Source organism: Nelumbo nucifera, chromosome 6 (assembly GCF_055504915.1).
Source record: "Nelumbo nucifera cultivar China Antique chromosome 6, China Antique-T2T, whole genome shotgun sequence".
Taxonomy (NCBI): Eukaryota; Viridiplantae; Streptophyta; class Magnoliopsida; order Proteales; family Nelumbonaceae; genus Nelumbo; species Nelumbo nucifera.
This window is the reverse complement of record NC_142654.1, coordinates 35,629,490-35,649,586: the sequence shown is the minus strand read 5'-3', so window position 1 is coordinate 35,649,586 and position 20,097 is coordinate 35,629,490. Positions and strand designations below refer to the sequence as shown.

The window sequence follows — 20,097 nt, the reverse complement described above, 5'->3', positions numbered from 1 at the left end:
TGCGAACTACGCCCAACTTCTTATCGACCCGGGTGCCAAATTCTGGTACCACGTGCGGGCTGCTCCTCTAAAAGTAGTGGAGAAGGCTATGCACATGCATGACTCACTGGCTCTCGCCAGGTGCATCTGTGACTGAAAGGCATCTACGTGGTCATTTGGGTCAAACGACCCGTCATACTTGTCAAGAGGGGGGAGTTTGAAGTCTTTCGGCATTGGGACTGCCAAGAGTTCGGAAGACAAGGGGGATGAAACCGAGAGGAGGGGAGCTTTGACTTCGGCTGAGCTTACCTCTTCTTTTCCCATGAGCTCAGGCAAATCGCGGGTGACAGATCGGCGAGCCCGGCGGCGGCGTCTCTACTTCTTGGTGGGCTCGGCGTTCGTGCTGCTCACCTCTACGCTGTCCGGAATGGTCTACGTAGGGAGTATCCCGATCTGCTCGTGACGGCTGCGAATAGAGGGGTCCTGCTTGGAGTCTGTTGCCAAGACCTCAAACTGGTTCTCAAGGAGCGGGGTTTCAAACTTCGACCGCCGAGGTGACGTAGACCTGGCGAGCTGGGGTCCTCCCAACCTGTCCTCCCGCGGTGAGATCGGGGTAGCTGGTCTCTCTCGTCTGCTGCGGGGGGAGGCCTGGTTTTTTGGGAGGTTTTGGGGGACCTCTCCTTGGCCAGAGGGGCGCTCGTCCTGGCGGCGAGACTTAGCTTGCTGCGAGGCTGGGTGCTGAGGCAGGAACTGCGGCTGCTGAAGTTGAGGTTGAGGCAGATGGGGGAACTATTGGTTGAAACTGATACTGGGAGACCTGGTGCAGTACGTGTTGTTGATAGAGTTGAAGTTGCTGGAACTGTTGCATTTGGGCCTGCATGGCCCGCATGCACTGCATCAAATCCTCTAGTTGGTTTGAACTGGCCGCTGGGGGCACGACTGAAGGTTCGGTGAATGTCGCTCCAACTGTAGCAGGGAGTGGGGCGACGATAGGTGCCACTGTGAGATGCACATTCAAGCTGGGGATTCCGTCCGCTGAGAGGGGGACGGTGAACTGCCCGATATAGACAGTAGGAAGCTGGGGTTGTTCCTTGGAGTTATCCATTTTCGTGCTTCGCCCGACGTTGTTAGAGGAAGCCATGAGCGTTGGATTGTTTCGAGGAAGATAAGAACTGAGGGAGTTTGGAGAGAAAGGCCTTTTGAAGCGTTTCCCACAGATGACGCCAAATGATGTAGCGCAATCCGGTCACTCCTAGCTGGCGCTCGCGTGGCTCCTGAGAGGTACCCGAGACAAGAGGAAAGAGGAAGAACTCCCAAGGGGTTTCTCAACGGGAACGCTCCAATGCTTAAGTTAGTATTGTGTGCAAGAAGTAAAAGGAGACGAAGAATAAGAGTGAGGATAGCGCGTTACCACTTTGTTCGAGAGGTCAGAGATTCAAGAAGAAACCGTTTCCCTTCTGCCCTGTGGGTTTTTATAGGGACACTCACGTTAGGTCGGGCATAACCGCCACTAGGCTCCTGGCATAGCCGTTACCTGCCAGGGCTGTGCAGGTGGCCGTTGTGGTGCACGCTTCGCCCGGGTGAGTGACACGTTTCCAAAGTGGCAGGCACGCCTTTTCCTATTGAGAGACGTGGACGCAGACTGCCGAAAGGACTGGGACTGCACTGTCAGTAGAGGATATGGCGCAGTCTGACCGATATGGTCTGTCAGTCGGAAGCTTCTTGGAGGGCGCTAGTGTGGCTCGTTCGCGAACTATCTCGTGGCGAGCTTGGAACACTCTAGGGTTACCCTTAGGGATGTTGGTCCTCGGAATGACTTGTCTGCTAGGGAGCTCGGGCGAGCTAATAACTTTAGCTCGCGAGCTACAGTTGCCTCAGAGTATCTCTTCAAAGATAGCATGGGGAACCCGGAGTTCGCCTCGCGGTGGACTTCTCCCCTCGTGAGCTATAACGTAGCAGACTGCTTCGTGGTCCCGTCACTTGGTCACTCCGGGCTTCAACGCTAGGTTGTCGCTCATGCTAAGTCGGCATCTATGTGTCACCGTTTCATAGGTCGGGTCAAATCATCCTTCATATTGGAATCTATTCTGAGCATCTTTGCCGCAGATCAAGCAAATGTATTTAAATTTTGTAATAAAAATCTTACCAACTGAGAGTGAAGTGGCTCCTCGATAGAAGCGCCGATCTGGAGAGTCCTAGATGGGTCATCGGTTGAGACCGGGACATGGACCGTCTCCTCTGTTGGTGGATCTCGCTCATCGACATACCCCTTGAGCTGATCTCGCTCATCGGCATACTCCGTGGATCTCGCTCATTGGCATACTCCGTGGATCTCGCTCATCGGCATACTTGATGTCAGCTGCGAGATTTGAGCTGATCACCTCGCGCAACCCCTACTCCATAGTCCGTAGGGAACTTCATTGCCAAGTAGTAGGTGGATACTACCGCACGTATGACGTGCGTAATGGGCCAACCTACTATGGCATTGTAAGGAGAGGTGGTTGCAACCACCAGAAACGTGTGCTCGAACCTCGCTATGTTCAGCCATGTGCCGACCTCCATGGGTACTGAAACTTGCCCTAGGGGTATGACCTCCTCGCCGCTGAAGCCTACCAGGGGAGTATCTGTCGGCTTTAGGTCACTTTTCTAGAGCTGCAACTTGTCGAAGGCGTCTTTGAACAATATGTCGGCCGAGCTACCCGAGTCCACTAGGATGCGCTTGACTTCGAAGTCGTTGAGCCTTAGCTTTATCACCAGGTCGTCGTCGTGAGGATACTGGATCCCACATGCATCGTCCTCCGTTTAATAAATCGGCTCTTCAATTCGAGGTCGCTGCGGCGGGTTCTGCTCCTCGCTTTCTAGTTCACAGACTGAAGTTCGACCTGCTGCCGAAGTGCACTCCGCGATGATGGACCCGCCGGTAATCATATTGATTACTCCGTGGATCGGTCTTTCCTCGGGCAACTGTCGTGGCGACTGCTCGTTCTGTCTATTGCTGGACTCGGGGGCATTCTTTCTCTAGTCCCCCTGCCGATCTGCCTGGTTTCTTTCTTCTCGTTGTACGAAGTTTTTTAGGTACCCGCAGCGGATGAGCTCTTCTATCTCATCGCGGAGGTTTCTGTAGTTCTTCGTATTGTGCTCGTGGTCTCTGTGGAAGTGACAGTAGACGTTTCGGTTTCTGGTGGCAGGATCTCCCCTCAACCTAGGAGGCCACTTGACAAAGGAGACGTCATTCACTAGATTTTCCATAAAAAAAGAAAAAAAACTAAAAAAAAAATAGGAGACAGCAAAGTGAACTCCCAAGTTAGCCGAAACACAACAATGTGCCACATCGACAGATTGCGGTTTAATATATGGATATAGAAGATATAGATGGCATCTTACTAGTTACTGCATACCATCATCTACTTGTATAGAAATGAATTCCATTTGTTGGGATTTTTGTTGGGGAAACTTGGGAGAAATTCAATCTATTTAAAGGCTTGGTAGTCTTTTCTATACCCATCGGAGAAGGGTGGTCTTGGTCTTTGGCAACCACAACTTATAAACAAAGCTTTAATTATGAAGATGGCATGGAGGTTTCTTCAAGGGGATAAAGCTAGCTATCTAATACCTAACCTAAGAGATGTCTCATTTTGGAAATAGCGTCATAAATCCTTTGATTCCTCACAATGGTCGAGCCTATTTGCAGTTAGAAGTGACCTAATGAAGGGTTGTCACTAGCTTATCCTAAATGGCTAGAAGGTTGACTTCTTTATTGATCCATGGCTTAATCATAGCCTACTTAAAAAGCTCAATTGGCCTCACTCTTGCTGTAAGGTGAGTATGGTATTAAATAAGAGAAATTGTCTAAACTCACCATGACGTTAAATAGACTAATAGATGTTGGTAGCTTATTGTTTTACCCTTTATTCTCTTATAAATGGAAAATAAAGAAACAACAAAAATATATCTCAAATATTTTATTTAAAAAAAATTTCTACCCATTTTACATACTAGTAATTGTGCATGTACTTTGCACATGACAATTCTAGATGATGATAATAATAGTAATAATATATCCAAAATTTTCTATGAACTTTATGCATTTTTTATTTTTCTACCATCGATGTAAAGAATCTATACTTTCCCCTGGGTATTTCCATGGTCGGTCGGGTCCTTGCTCTGTGGAGTCGATACTGATTTACCTAACAGTTGCCAGTTCTATGAGTTTGACTCGATTGCCTCAATGAAGCTAAGGATACAAAGCTCCAAAGGCTTTGTTGTGAATAAGTATAAGCTAGTTTTTGGGGGTAGGAAGCTGATGTGGAATGATTGTCTTGTCCAGGACTATGGAATCGCCAAAACAGTAATTAAATAAATTTGATACACTGTAAATACACAAGTAACCTGAAACGAAGAAGATATGAATAATTCAAAGTCGACCTTACCCAAAGTCTGATAATAGGAAACTGCACTGCAACATCTCTCTCTCCCTGCTTTACACACATTGACACACGAACCAATTACGAGATAATGAAAGTAATGTCCCTCTTATTGTTGGCCGATTTAACTGAATCCAATGACTAGATTCAATTTCTTTGTCTTTTACATGTTTTTTTACAAAAATCAAGAAGAGATTTTCTCACTCAACACTTAGGAGTGAAAAGACAAGTTGCATTGACCAAAGAACAGGGGCTCCAGGTAATCACTATTAAGACTGCATGTGTGAAGGAATTTGAATTTCTTATTGAGAGGTTTAGAAATATAGGATACATTAAACAAAAGATTGCCAAAAAGGGAAAAGGTTTGGACGACCTAGAGGACCATGAGCATATGTATAACGGAGAGAAACATGAGGACTAGTGGCTCATGGATGATATCTGTAAAAACAATGATGCTGTGCTTCACTTGCAGTGAATAATCCTAGGGAGCTTCTAGTATCTTCTAACAGTGAAGGGTTGAAGATAGGGACTTCAACCCAAAAGGAAGAGGAAAACTAAGGCTGCATTTGGAAACGAATTAAATGCAAATTTGTAAGATGTAAATTGACATTCTACCGGTTTTGTTAAATACAAATCAGTTCACTATTTTTATGTTTGATTTACTCTTTTCACATTTGGCACCAATGGTGTAAATCAATCAGGAGACTTTTGCCAGCATTTGGTAACTTACACCGATGAAAAAGTATTGAATGGATCCCCAGGCCTTTTGACTACTGGATTTCTTGCAGGACCACCATAAAATTTAAAACAAAACAAATGTATCTCCACATTGATCCTTGCGTCCTTGTTCATTGAGTAGACATGGACCAGAAGGAACTGTATTGCTGTACCCATATAATGGAGGAACTGTACCCACTTTTATCATCGAATTACTTAGACCAAAAGCATGACCCCTCCATACCTTGGAGATCCCTTTTAATCATGGGAAGGATTTGAGAGGTTAACACATTCGCAGGGATGACGCCACTCTCAACCGACCAAGGGGATGCCGACAATCCTAGAAAGATCTTCACTGAGATGCTTGAAGTCTACTGGTTCCAAGAGCTCTTTAGGCTGTTGGTGTTACTGGAGCTGTTACAAGGGTGGTTGCTACAGAACTGAACCCAGATATAATTGAACAACCCGGTATTCAGAGCATCATTGAGATACCATCGGGGAAAGGGCACTGCGTAGCTATTTAATAAACCTTCCTCCCTCGATTGTTGTACCCAGATAGGTACCTGACTTGATCGTCTTAGTATTCATCCTTTCCTCTCTTGATGTCGAAATCTATGTTGCCGAACACAACATCACCGGTTGCAACGATTAGGAATCTCTGGCCATGAGTTCCTTGTGCATAGTCAGATGCTCGAACACTCATATAGATTATCGAACTCTCACATCTCAAACGCTATGAAGATATGGGAAAATAGTCATTATTCAAACCAATGTTCTGGTGGATGAGGGTAAACCCTTACCTATTTTCCTCATGAAAGAAGAGCATGAAGAATTACTTGGAAAAAATCGAGGTAGTTTTTCACCCCTAGATCGATGTAAATCTTGACATGTTTGCATTTTTACATTGATTTTAGGGGTATTTTTACAACATTTCCAAATACGTGTAATTATGGACTGGGATGCAATAATGTACTGAACTGGAATTTGCATCGTTGCCAAATTTAGCCTAAAGAAAAATCCAATTCCAACTATAGCGATGCATTCCTTGGCCCTAGAATTCAAGAACAAAACTAAATCAAAACATATTAAGGAATTGCCCTCAAAATCTTAAAGCAAAGTCCTCCCTATCCTCCTCCAAGAGCAGAGCTTTCATACAAAAAATGAAACCCAAGTTAATCCTGGAAAATTAGAAAGGCAAAATGCAAACTCCAAGAGATGCAAAGGAGCCACCGTTGCTAGAAGTTGCAACGACAATAGTGTTGATGCGGGAAGGAACAGGGGAGACATTTTTGGGTCTGCTACTAGGAAAATGATTAAAAAAAATAATAGATATGGAGAGAAAGAGAAAGATCATCATCAGAACTACTCCGAAACATCATCATTGGAACTATTCATCAGTTGGGTTTTATTTTTAAATTTAAGGAATAGTGGTGGGTAAATTCGACATTTCATTTCTTTCTATTAGCACTTAATGGCGATGTCAATTTTTAGAAACAGCAAGGGTACTTTAAGACAGTATGTAAACAATAAGGGTGCAATTAGTCAATTTCGTAAACAGTAGGGGTAGTTTAAAGAAATTGCCCTATATAATATTATAGTTGTACTTGACTGTTCTTTGTGTAAAATTTATGTATTTTTTCATTTTTTATATTTTATATTTTATTAATTTTATTATTTATTTATGACATTAAAGGTTATCACATTTAACCCAAAAGTTGAACCATTTATTAGTAATTTTTATATTTCATTTTTGGAAAGTTATAAATTATGTATTTCATTTTCATTATCAATAAAAATAATTCTTGTTTATTACAATTATTTTTTTTAATTTGATTAATTAAAATATCATAAATGTGTCTAATTTTTTCTACATTTTTATAATCTTCTATACTTATTTCTATTTTAAAAATTTTATTACCTAAGTATGACTTCATAGGTTAATCAATTTGATTCGGATGGCTGAATTGCTTAGCCAACACTTCGATAAAGAATTGTTTTATTTTTGAGTCAGTTTTAAAATATATGGATTTGTATTGTTAAAAATATTGACAAGTTATAATTAGTAGCATTGATTAGTGAAAATAACTTAAATATAGGATTTATTAAGAGAAAGTGGGATTTAATACCTTAAGTATAAGACTTAATAAGAGGGTATTAAAAGAGTTGGAATGTAATAATTGAAGTTACACTTTTAACCCTTACAATTAGAGATTGACTAAATACTTAAATATGAGCATTTTGATAACCATTAAAGTTGGAATTAAAACTATGTTAAAATGAATTTTTTACCATTTATCAAACAAAGAAATAGAGGGTAATTTTAGTCCAAAAAAAATCACACAGCATCCACTCTTTTATATATAGTATAGACTTAAGTAAAAAGGGAGCTTTAAATAAAAAAAAGATTTTTAATTCAAATCAAACTCATTTGATGCTCCATATCTATTTGCACAACACAATCGTCACTTTATCCCTTTTAATTTCAAATGCAATAAGAACTAAGATCAAGAAAAGAGGAGGACACGTGGCTCTATAGGACCCAATGTTTCTATCAAATTAGTTATGCACAACACAACTGTCACTTTATCCCTTTTAATTTAAAATACAATAAGAATCGTGATCGAGAAAAGAAGAGGACACGTGGCTCTATAGGACTCAATGTTTCTATTAGATTAGTTATGCACAACATAACTATCACTTTATCCCTTTTAATTTCAAAAGCAATAAGAACCGGGATCAAGAAAAGAAGAGGACAAAAAATATGTTTAATAAGGTTGATATGTCATTCAGGGCAGTTTGATCATAAAAATTGCATTTATGCTGACATGGATAACTTTTGTCAATGAACACTAATAGTGCTCTAACGGATGGTGAGTTTTCGAAAACAAAAAGTCACTGACATGGAATTTCTTGGACGTTTTGAAAAGTAATGGTGAATTTAATAAAAATGCTGAAAAGTCATGGTGAGTTTTAGACAATTTCTCATTAAATAATAATGAAAACTCCTAGAACTAGTTTGAGCTTCAAGGCTACTCCCTAGAGGACAGTTAAGGCCACTATGTCAACCAAACTTCCAATCATGGTGCCAACTTCTGATGACAAGTTAATAAGACTTTTCATGCCACATTGTCACAAGTGTTCTCTTCGCCGCACCATCAAGTGCCATCCATCATGCCTACAGCCACCACTCCAGTGTCCAAGTGTGTGTCATGGGTGGGCTATGCATGTATTTTTGTATGGGGGATTGCCAATGACATTCTTGTAATTACCTAGTATGATTTTTCATCATTTTGATGTATCTTTATGTCACTCCCCCAAAAGCTTAACGTACTCTTTGAGGGGAGGTAGGTAGTCGAGTAAATCAAGAGCATGTAAAAAGGTTAAGCATGAGATCCCATCGACACTGAACTATGCGCTTATGCTTGTCATCCATTAATGCAATACAAGTTGCCTTTTGTCTAATTTGTGTGCCATCTTTGTTGCCTTTTCTTGTGTTGTTGCTTGTTTCTTAGGCTTACTCGTCGCATTCGAGTGCCGCATGGGGCCCCAACGACTAGCCCTGTGACAGTTGGTATCAGAGCAGGAGCTCCTACACACATTGGACCCTGTCTTCGCCCCTACTTCAGCACAATGAAGAGCAACCGGGACATTGCGGATGACACACCACACGGGCAGCACCAAGCCCACGACACTGATGAGGCTCCACTTGACGAACCTACCAAGACACAAGCCCCAAAGGGCCACACAACTAAAACTAGCAAGCGTGACAAATCTTTCGACCAACTAGCTAGCATGGACATGCACATCCTACGTTGCGAGGCAATAGTAGGTGAGACCCGAGACTGGGTTGACGAACTCCATCTCAACATGGAGATGGTAGAGAATGCTGTGGTGGAGCTGGAGAGCCGCTTTAACAGTGCCCTTTGAGACGTCCAAAACACCGTGCAGCAGTCACAAGCGAACTCTTCCCAAAGCAGCCTTCAAGGCTTGATGGACAACTTCTAAGCGCAGTTGGATGAGATGAGGGTCAAGTTGACAATCATGAAAAGAGCTATGGCCAATTCCACCAGCTTCTCATCCGCTACATCCACCAACATCAAGGTGCGCTAACCAACTCCATACTCCGGTGCTTGTGATGCTCGGGAGCTTGAAAACTTCTTGTGGCAACTTGATCAGTACTTCTCCGTGATTGGCATCCATGATGACCAGACTCAGGTACGTACAACTGCCATGTATTTAAATGATATTGCAATGTTATGGTGGCATAGATGTTGCAAGGACATTGAACGTGGCACTCGGACCATCAACACCTGGGCCAATTTCAAGAGAGAGATCAAGTGACAGTTCTTCCCCAAAAATGTTGAGTACTTGGCATGATGAAAGTTGAAGAACTTGAAGCACCAAGATTCATTACATGACTATGTCCAAGAGTTCTCAGCCCTGACCCTTGAGATCTCCGACATGTCTGACAAAGACCTTTTGTTCAACTTCATGGATGGTCTTAAACCATGGGCGGAACTCAAACTACAACGGCGTGGGGTGAAGGACTTAGCAATAGCCATGGCGGTGGCAGAGCAACTAGTTGATCTAAGGAAGTCAGAAGAGGAAGACCACCAATCACATAGCCCGTGCACCAATAGCGTGAGTGGGGGAGATCAGAAATCAACCTCTACATAGGAGAAACCAGTGCCCGCTAACATACCCAACAATTACCAACAATGGAAGAAGCCACAAGGAGGCCCAAGCTATCAAGGCCACTGGTTCACTAGGAGACCAACTACTACTCCTACGCCTTGTTATCTTTGCAATGGGAAACATTGGACGAATGATTGTCTAACACGGAAGAAACTCACTGCCCTCTTCGCTAAACTCAACGACAGTGAAGAGAGCGATGAGGAAAAACCCACAGCGGCGCCAAGAGTAGGCGCCCTCCAACTCATCAACGTCAACGCCATGGTTAAGAAAGAGGCCACATCCAAGCAGCCCACCAAAGCCCACAAGGGGCTGAAATATGTAGACATCATCCTCGGTGGGAGGCCGACCCAAGCCTTGGTGGACACTAGGGCCACCCATAACTTCATCTCGCTTGCGGAGGCAAAGCGACTCAGCTTGACCACCACCAAACAGACAGGGTGGATCAAAGCTGTCAACTCAGGGGCCAAGGCAGTAGAAGGCATGGCTCGTAGGGTAGATCTCCAAGTTGGGTCATGGAAAGGACCCATCAATTTATTTGTAGTACCTTTGGATGATTTTCAGGTTGTCTTGGGAATGGAGTTTCTCACATAGGCGGAAGCAGCTCTCATGCCATACATAGACAGTCTGCTCATCTTGGATGAGTGTTCTCCTTGCATGATTCCAGTGACAACAGCCTTGAAGGTACATGAGAAGCAACTTTTGGCCCTGCAATACTATTAGGAAGCAGATACCCACGAAGTTAGCGCCATGCCTACAAGGAAGACCCCGTCTCAATCATCTCACATCAGCACTGGGACGGGTTGGGAAGTCATCACCAGGAAGAAGTCTCTCCCAAAGCCGTTCCAACATCAGCACCAACGCCAGTACCAGTGTCAGCAGTAGCACCAGCACCAACAATAGCGCCAACCAGTTCCACTATGACCATCATCAGGGAGAGCGAGTACTACCAAATCCACTTAGGTACCCTGTTCGCCACTACAATGATCAAACCAACCCTCATAGGAGCCTTGTGAGGAACAACCCTTGGGAAAAAAATCATTAGTGGGAAGAATGCCCGAAAAATCCAAACTTTCATTTTGACCTAGCCCTAGCCAAAACCCTTCCTAACACCAAAGCAGAACAACCAAAATCCTACCTTGAAGCAGCTGGGCAAGGACTTAACGTAGGGACTAGCCACAGGTTTTCCCACCATCCAGAACACCCTAAAGACTTCCACCCATCATCATGCCCGGGCCTTGGAAGAGATAAACTTCGTGGAGCAGCTAAAGAACCCTCCTTCATCAACATCTGATCTGAGCTTCGAGCAGAAGCTAGTCTTCGATGATGAAGACTAAATTGAGTGGGGGAGACTGTCACAAGTGTTCTCTTTGCCACAACATCAAGTGCCATCCATAGTGCCTATAGCCGCCATGTCATGGGTGGACTATGCATGTATTTTTGTATGGGGGATTTCCAATGGCATTCTTGTAATTACCTAGTATGATTTTTCATTCTTTTGATGTATTTGTATGTCACTCCCCCAAAAGTTTAACGTACTCTTTGAGGGGAGGTAGGTAGTCGAGTGAATCAAGAGCATGTAAAGGTTAAGCATGAGATCCCCTAGACATTGAATTGTGTGCTTATGCTTGCCATCCATTAATGCAATACAAGTTGCCTTTTGTCTAATTTGTGTGCCATCTTTGTTGCCTTTTCTTGTGTTGTTGCTTGTTGCTTAGGCTTACTCGTCGCATTCGAGTGCCACACGGGATCCCAACGACTAGCCCCATGACAACATGGAAAGTATACTTGTAATTCTGATTACAAGCTCTTATGTTGAATGTCGAAGGCTCAAAGCCTCCAAAGAAGTTAGTGAAAATTAATATGAATGGTGCCTGGACTCACTTGGGATCGGCAACTGGGAAAGTGATCCATGATGATAGGGGTAATTTCATGGTTGCCGAGCTCTTCTCTCGTTGAATTTGAAGCCTTGGCAATCCTCAAAGTTCTGAAATTAGCTAGAACCATGGCTATAGACTCTGTTGTACTTGAAAGTGATACTAGAATACTTGGATTTAGAAACACTTAGCCAGAGGCAGTAAAAAAAAACTGCCTTTATACCATATTAAAGAAGGTAGAGTTATTTCGTTGTTATTACAGAGGCACTTTCTATTGCCTCTATAATTAACAATTTTGCCTTTTGATATTAGTGGGCCTAAAAACTAGTCGTTGTTTGATGTTTCACACCCAAAAACAATTGTTCTCACATAAAGTCTATTCTCGACTTATGACGACTCGTCACTTTCTTTGGAACCAAACCTAGTTCGCTGTTTGTTCCTTTTTGCCCTTTTCTTCTCCATTTCTTCTCTCTGTTTATTCCTTCATCTCCTCTTTACTTCCTCCTCTCTTCCTCTTTTCTTCCTCTTTTTTCCTCATTTTCTTTAGCGCCAACCTCCTTGAGCAATATTAGAATTGAGTTGAAATCGTCCAACTCGACGATTCCACTGGTGAAATTTGCTCAGACCCAAATCTCTCCTTCAAACACTATTACCCACCCACCAAGACCATTTTCATCACTGGCAAGGAGTGCCAGAAGCCCAACCTCCTCGCCACCTCCGGTGACTTTCTTCGTGTATGGCACATTTCTAGCAATTGGGTCGAGTTCAAGAGCCTCCTCAACAGCAACAAAAACAAAGAGTTTTGCGGCCCACTCACCTCCTCTGATTGGAACAAAGCCGAGCCGAAAATAATTGGGACTTTGGGCATCGACACCACTTGAACTATTTGGGATATCGAGAAGGAAACCCTAATACCCAGTTAATCGCGCATGATAAGGAGGTTTGCAATATTGCCTAGGGAGGCATTGGAGTTTTTGCTTCAGTTTCCGTAGATGGATCCATCAGGGTTTTTGATTTACGCGACAAGGAGCACTCGACTATCATCTATGAAAGTTTTGAGCCTGACATGCCACTTGTGCGGTTGGGGTGGAACAAGCAGGACCCAAGGTACATGGCAACCATAGTCATGGGCAGTTTTAAGGTGGTGGTTCTAGGCATCTGGTTTCTGATGCTGGTGGTGGTGGAGTTGCAGAGGCACCAGGCTAGTGTTAATGCAAAGCTTGGGTGCCACATAGTAGTTGTCATATATATATGGCTGGAGATGATTCTCAGGATATGGGATCTTTCATCGATGGGTCAGCCAGTGGAGGGTGGATTTGATCCAATTCTGGCATATACAGCCAGGGTGGTGATTGAGCAACTGCAGTGGTCGTCGACTTAGCCGGATTGGGTTGCGATTGCTTTCTCGACTAAGCTGTAGATACTCAGGGTTTGAAAGCTTGGGTGGAGTCTGATATTAAAGATTATGGGGTTTGATTCATTGCCCTTTTTTGCTTCTTGTTATCATCTTTCAAAAATATGATGTGTCTTTTTTTCCCCTTAGTGACGGGTTATTAGTTATTACCATCTCTGACTTTAGTGGTGCTAGCATAGTAACATGGGTCGGTCGGTTGTAGACTTGTAGTCTGTAAATTGGGTTGTTGATTTCTTCGATTTCTTCCCTTAATTTTCTTTTGTTTTCATATTTAATAGTTCTGAAAGTAGGAATCTTCACCTATTTCAAGGTTTCAAGCCGAAATTCGGTATTTCTATCATTAATGGTATAAAACATGGGTTGAATGACAAAAAAAATGTTTAGTTCGTGCATTTACTTTCTGGTGATGATTTGTTTTTTTCCCATTTTCTTTAGCGCTTGAGATTGAGGATGTTGTCAAGTTGTATAGAAGGAAAGAAGCCATTCAACTTAATGCTTGCATCATTTGGCAACGTGGATTAGGAGCTGCCTGTTGTTGGGCTTCATCACTTGGTATTGGTACATTATTTGCCTACAATGATGTCAACAACAATGAAAGCAAGCAATTATTGAAACTTCTTTATTCCTTTGGTCAATTATTAATTAATACCTAAAGTAAACCAATCCACTAAGCTTCTAAATTGGAGATTGTAGAACATTTGAAGGTATCTTTGTTTGGCTTGCTTTAGTTCTTCGTTCAACTGTCTCCGGAAGCTGTAGGTGGATCCCATGTTCAACACTTTGTTTGCATAAATCTTCCATGTGCAGCTACAAAAGATTCATCAAAGAATACATGAAATATCAGAAAAGAAATAAATGAAAATAAGCTATAAACAGTGTATGATTACATGCAATTTATGTTTGTTAATGATTTTTGGTTTGTGCATTATGGTAAACAAAAAGTATTAGGCTCTTCTAGTTACCATTCATATATGCATTGAGAAGATAATGGGATTTTTCCTGTCCGCCAAAAACCCACTGTTCCAAGAACGGTTCAGATATTAGAAACTTCATGATATGATATCAGTTTTTCCTTTTCTTTTGCTTTACTATATAGTGCACAAATGAAAATTTTCAAATTTGCAGTTAGGTCATGCGTAAGTAGTAAATGCATAAAGTCATATTTAATTTTAGTATGGTCAAGTCATGCTAGACAAGGCATGTCATATTTTGGTATCTTAGTGTTTGCCCCATACTAACATGTACGTGTACATATACATTAAGCTCACATATATATTAATTATGAATATAAAATAGAAAAACAATAGCTATTAGGCAAAAAGTTTAATGTACTGACAACATACTCCATGTGTTGTTGGAATTAAGGTAACTGAAATACTTTTTGTAGTGTACCATATGTATCAATCCAGCATCTTAATTGATGAAAACCACCCATGCAACTCAATCAAACTTCCATATAAACACATCAGAAAGGTGCTGAGCTTGTTCTTTGAAGCTGATACTTTGGCTCAGGAGGTGGTGCATATGGCAATATCTTTTCTAGTTCCTTCTATTTTTTTAAGCCTTTCATTCTCCTCTTCTAGACGTGAAACCTTGTTCTCAACCTCATTGGTGTATGCTTACTTCCTAGCTAATGACTGGGCTGCAAAATCCCTCTTCTAGCTGTGTTATTGTTTGATTAATTGTTCCCATTTATAGATTTTCTCTCTCTTCTTTACCTTACTCTTAAAAATTTCCAGTTAAATAAAATATGATTTTGGTCTGCAACTTCTATTGCTGGCTTCAAATGGTTGAGGTTAAGCCTCGGTTGAGTTGATTTGTGTAAACTCTATTCAACATGAGAGTCCAATCCATCATCATTTACTAATTTGAACTAGCATTGATGAATGGTTATTTCAAAAGAACTTGTTCAACTAAAATTTCCTCATCTGAACAAGGACATATATAACCTGCTTTAAATTTTGGAAAAACTAGATCCAATTGGTAGACATAAATTGTTCCCCAAAAATAAAAGATACAGAGATCAGTTCTTAAGGTTGTTCAGCATTAGTTTCTTTCATCATCATATAAGCCTTATGTTTTGTTCTTTTTAATAGGCCTTGCTTTAGGTTTCTTGTGATTTTGTAGTTCAAATTGATGGGAAGCTCTCCCTCCCCTTTTAATAGCAAATTTTCTTATCATCATTTAATTAAATCTTATACATAACTGAATTCCATAATCCAAAACCACAACACATTTTTTTTTGTAGTTTGCAATTGATGGAGCCACAATTGACCAAACAAGGCTTCTAGATATTATTATTATTATGATGACGATGACTTAAAAGAAGGGTTATTAGGTGAAACTCCCCTTCACTTTTTTGAAATTCTCTTTGAGTAGGACTTGGTTTTTCTTTACCTCCACAGACCCCCCGTTAGATATTTTATTTATATGTACCTTCTGTCAAGTCCAAAATACCCACATGTGCCATTATTATTTTTTAATAACAAAACTGACCCTTACCAAACTAATTTTGATATAACAAAAATGCCCCTAATTTATTCTTCTCTCCTATTTCATGTTCACTCATCTCACAACCCACGAGAGGAGTTCAATTCATCAACCAATGGTTCAATTCAAGTGAATGGATGAGTCTAAATTCATGATTTTGGTTCAAAGAAAAGAGTTTCATAGGTGTGGTTTTTAATGGCAAACGTTTGACATAGGGTCACTGCCTCATTGGAAAAGTTGGTGGAGTCCAAACTCGTAATTTACATGTTTGGATAGTCAATATGCACCATGTTTTAAAAAGAATTTGACCAAGAATAAGATATGATAATTTAGGCCCTATTTAGGAGGGTTTTTAAAATGAATGTTCCCAACATTGATGTGGGATTACCAAATTTTCACCAAACATAAGAGTTCACATTGGCCGGCACTGCACATCACAATTGTGTATTGGGAACATCTTTCAATGATAATATGGAAGATGTTTTTTTTTTGATGAATATGATAATATGGAAGATGTTCCCAATGCATGATGAGATGTGCATGTGGGGATTGATCTCCATACATAACTTAAGGTTTTTTTTTTTATATTTTTTTATTTTTTTTATGTGGGACCTATTTCAAGGGGCTGCCTAAAAGTCCTCCCAAAGAGACACTCAGTTGGGTTAATATTTGTTTCAGGTATGAATCTCATCATAAGAGTTGGATTTAAAGACCAAGATACCTTAGTAAAAAAATTTCAGAATGAATCTCTCTCTAAAAATTTCTTCCCTAGGTAATTTCCTTATGACTGTCCTATTTTATTTGATTATATAGGACAATCCATTCTTGGCCTTGCCAAGTTTTCGTTGGTTAATCTGACCTAATTTTGGACCAGTTTGGGTCAAATTTTGGTTTGATATTTCAGATTGACCTGAATTTGATTCTACATATTGTCATTACCCTGTACACTGTAAAGGTTTTATATTTCATGAAAATTTCTGGATGCAGCACTATTTCCTCTAGCTATGATTGCATTAAAGGTCATACAATTCCTAGTTTTCCACCTTAATTAACATTTTCTTCACCAAATTTTCTTTGGACTTCCCTCTTGCTTTTTGTTGCTTTTATAGATTATTTTCATAAAAACTATAGTGCCTTAATATTCAGTTTTTGGGTAATGTAGAAACCTTGCTTTTGCCTAAGGTTGAGTTTGTTTAGCATCTTCTTTAATTTGCTACAAAGAATACTAAATTTGTTTTTAAGTGCTGACCATTAAAGCAATCCATCGTATGGAGGTGATCTGTTAATGGATTGTTTACATTTGATTTTAAGGTGTGTATCTGGTAGAAAAAAAATGGAGTGCTTTGTTAGGTCACAGATTGAAAAGCATAGAGGAGCGATTCCAAAGGAGAATAACTGTTCCACCCTGATGAGGAACTACAACAAGATGAATATCACTAAACTCATTTTATGGTTCTTTGAATGGGAAACCGGTTTATTACTTTTACCTTTATCTATACAGGACGAATAGCACTAGAAAGCCATCTGTTGAATCTAAAAAGAAATAATTTTAAGTAAAACCATATACACTAGCCATAAAAGAAATATTCACAAACTGTCAACTGTAAACTGTCTTACTAGTATACTTGTTGGCTTGCAAAAACTGGCAGATCTAAGAGATTGAGTCGTTCCCCAGTCTTGAGTGAATCATTTCCTTTTCCTAATATGTATTATTGGACTACAGGAGCACTTGAACCATGGATTGGTGTTAGGAGATGATTTTTTCTCTTTCTGGAAATGGGTTCTAGTAGACCTGAGTAAATATAATGCAATTCATCTTTGCAGGAACTAGTTGAATGGAATAATCGCTATAGGCAGAAGTTTGGACTTGTTTTTCTTATATGTGCATCCGAGAGAAGTACACCTGAAATACTTGAAGAATTGAAGGTAAGATCTGAACTATTTTTGTTTTTTTTTCCATTTCTTTTCTATTTGTGTTAACACAAAATAAACTTTTCTAGAACCTGATAAGATGGTAATTTGCAGTGTTTAGAAAACCAGACTGGACTGGTTGGGTGGACCAGTTGAATTGTGACCTAGGCCCTTGATCAGTTTTGTCATACCCTGAAAACCATAATTCATGAAAAACAGGCCAAAACTGGCTAACCTGCCGGTTTAACCAAAAAATTGGTGAATAGGTCTCAGTTTTATAAAACCGCTTGGGTCATTACATGAATAGAAAATTCAAAAGGGTAATGGCAAGACTTGAATACAGATGACATCTATCTGAAATTTGAATTGTCAAAGATGTGTTACATTCATCACTTCAAAGTATACATCTCACTCAGAATGCCCTTTTGCAACCTTTTGCTCATAGCAAAAATGTTCTTTTTTTTTGATGAATGCTCATGGCAAAAATGTTAATCTTAAGGAGAATTGCTGGATGACCTACACATACTTCAAAGCCAGATATCATATTTTCTACTCTGTCTTCTTGTTTTCTTTTTATTGTTTGTTCTTTCTGTTAGTTTACATGATTCTGTAGTTTATAATTCTAAGTCGCTTTTCTACCTGGCTTTGTCAAAGAAACGGTACCCAAACAGACCCATAGTTGAGTTTGAGATTGCAGCACAGGAGGAGATGAAGATAATTGAACTGCGTCTTGCCAAACTGTTTGCAGCTAAAGCAGAAGTCACTTCTCCTATGGGTACTCAGTATTACGTCTCTCAGTGACAAAAGCAGGAGGTATCTTTTATATAACACTGTCTTCTTTTTTAATCAAGTAAACTGTTTATACTTGTTAACAAATGTCTGTTTTCTTGTTCCATTAATGTTCCTTTTCATCTCCATGCTATTCCCCTTGGTTTTTTTTGGTTAACTTTGTTGCATGTGTGTGCTTATTTTTTTTTGTGCAACAAATTATTGTCTCTATTTTGTCAAACATTATTGATCTGTTGGTCTTTGATGCAATAATCTTATGATAATGTCTTGAATTGGCCCATTTATAAATATAGATTATCATGTGGTATGTCAATAATCCAGGACATTTTAATGGTCGGATGTACTAACATGGATCATGTTCCTCCTCATCTAAGCCTTGTCCCAACTTTGGTATCGGGTACATGAATCCTGTTTTACCATTCCGTTCCATTCAGCATCATATCCATTTTTAAATTATAAGCCCTTAAACCATTCTTACTACTTCAGCCCATTTACTTTTTGGTAGCTCTCCTAGCCCCTTCAAACAGATCACTTTTTTTTAGGAGTGCTATAGATGGTCTTCTCTGTATGTGACTGAACCATCTTAGTCTGCTTTCCCTATTAATCCAGGACATTTTACAAAATTGTCATTGGCTCAAGTTTCATACAAGTAATTTTTAATTTATTTTGTTCATCAAATACAATATTTTATTTTATTTTATTTAATTTTTATTTATACTATTCAATATCCGATTGCAACCCAAATTCAATTTGAATATAATAAAAATCTGATGGATAAATCTGGTTGGAATATGAACATAAATGGATCAAATTTGGATCTACTTATATCTGATATGATTCCATCTGTTTGCAGCCCTAGACTTGATGAGTTGCCTGAGTGGCAATCATTGGCATTTAAGGGTTTCCACAATGACCTTTAACTGAAAAAGAGAGATAATTGCACAAAAGATCTGTGACATCCCTCTCGCACTGTCATCCAACTTGTATGATTCATTAGTAGATTCATGTTAAGCTACGTATGGGAATGCATGGAAGTTCACTCTATGTTTGCAAAAAGGATATATGCATATGAGGCAAAATACAATATCATTTTGAAAAATAGTGTAGTGTAACTTTTGAAAGTAAAAAATTTGGTGCATTTTGTCCAAGGTTGATGTTTTGTTCTTCAACTTGTGGAAGATCGTGTAAGAATAATTGGAGAATATCTGACTGTTGCTTCTGAAGTTCATGGTGGTAAAGCATCTCAAACCTCAGCTAGAACTCGCCCTCCCATCACAACACATGTCCTGGAGGTCTCTCGTGGATCCCCAGCTGCTGGCATTGAGGTACAGTTGGAGATGTGGGACCATTTTACCTTTTTGTAGAATGAGAAGAAATTGAGCAGAATGGACACCTTAATAAAGAAATAATCATCACACCATTTCATGAACCTGGGGTAGAAAGTGGGATCAAACTTATCACAAGCACTATTTTGAACCTACAAGAAGAAAAATAAAGCTCAGATCAGTCCTTGATCATCCAATTCCATAATAGCAAGGTTATGTGAAGGGAGGGGCTATGCTAGCTATCCAATTACAGTAAGGACAAAGCTGGATAGGATTTACATGATATGACACTCTTTTATAGGTATTCATTACTACTGAAAAGTCCTTAACAGCCAAATGTTTTTTCCAGTCATTGCTAAAACTTTTGTAGAAGGCAGCATACTCTTCCTTGGTGATTTCTTCTGGCTTATAGATTGGCTTCTGCTTAATTGTTCACTAAATTCTACTCATGTGAAACTTCCTTGATCTTCTTCTTTTTC

General features: G+C 40.2%; 1 protein-coding gene and 1 pseudogene across 1 annotated transcript; both read left to right on the top strand.

The window, feature by feature from the left end:
- The first annotated feature begins 11,817 nt into the window (after positions 1-11,817).
- On the top strand, positions 11,818-13,124 carry LOC104608805 (WD repeat-containing protein LWD1 pseudogene; annotated as a pseudogene).
- A 4,275-nt stretch (positions 13,125-17,399) lies between these two features.
- On the top strand, positions 17,400-19,657 carry LOC104608806 (uric acid degradation bifunctional protein TTL-like; the record flags this gene model as incomplete). Its single annotated transcript, XM_010274885.1, has 3 exons — positions 17,400-17,519; positions 18,159-18,279; positions 19,473-19,657. Coding segments are annotated over 3 exons (426 nt in total), but the record flags the coding sequence as incomplete, so codon positions are not given.
- Between the last annotated feature and the right edge of the window lie 440 nt (positions 19,658-20,097).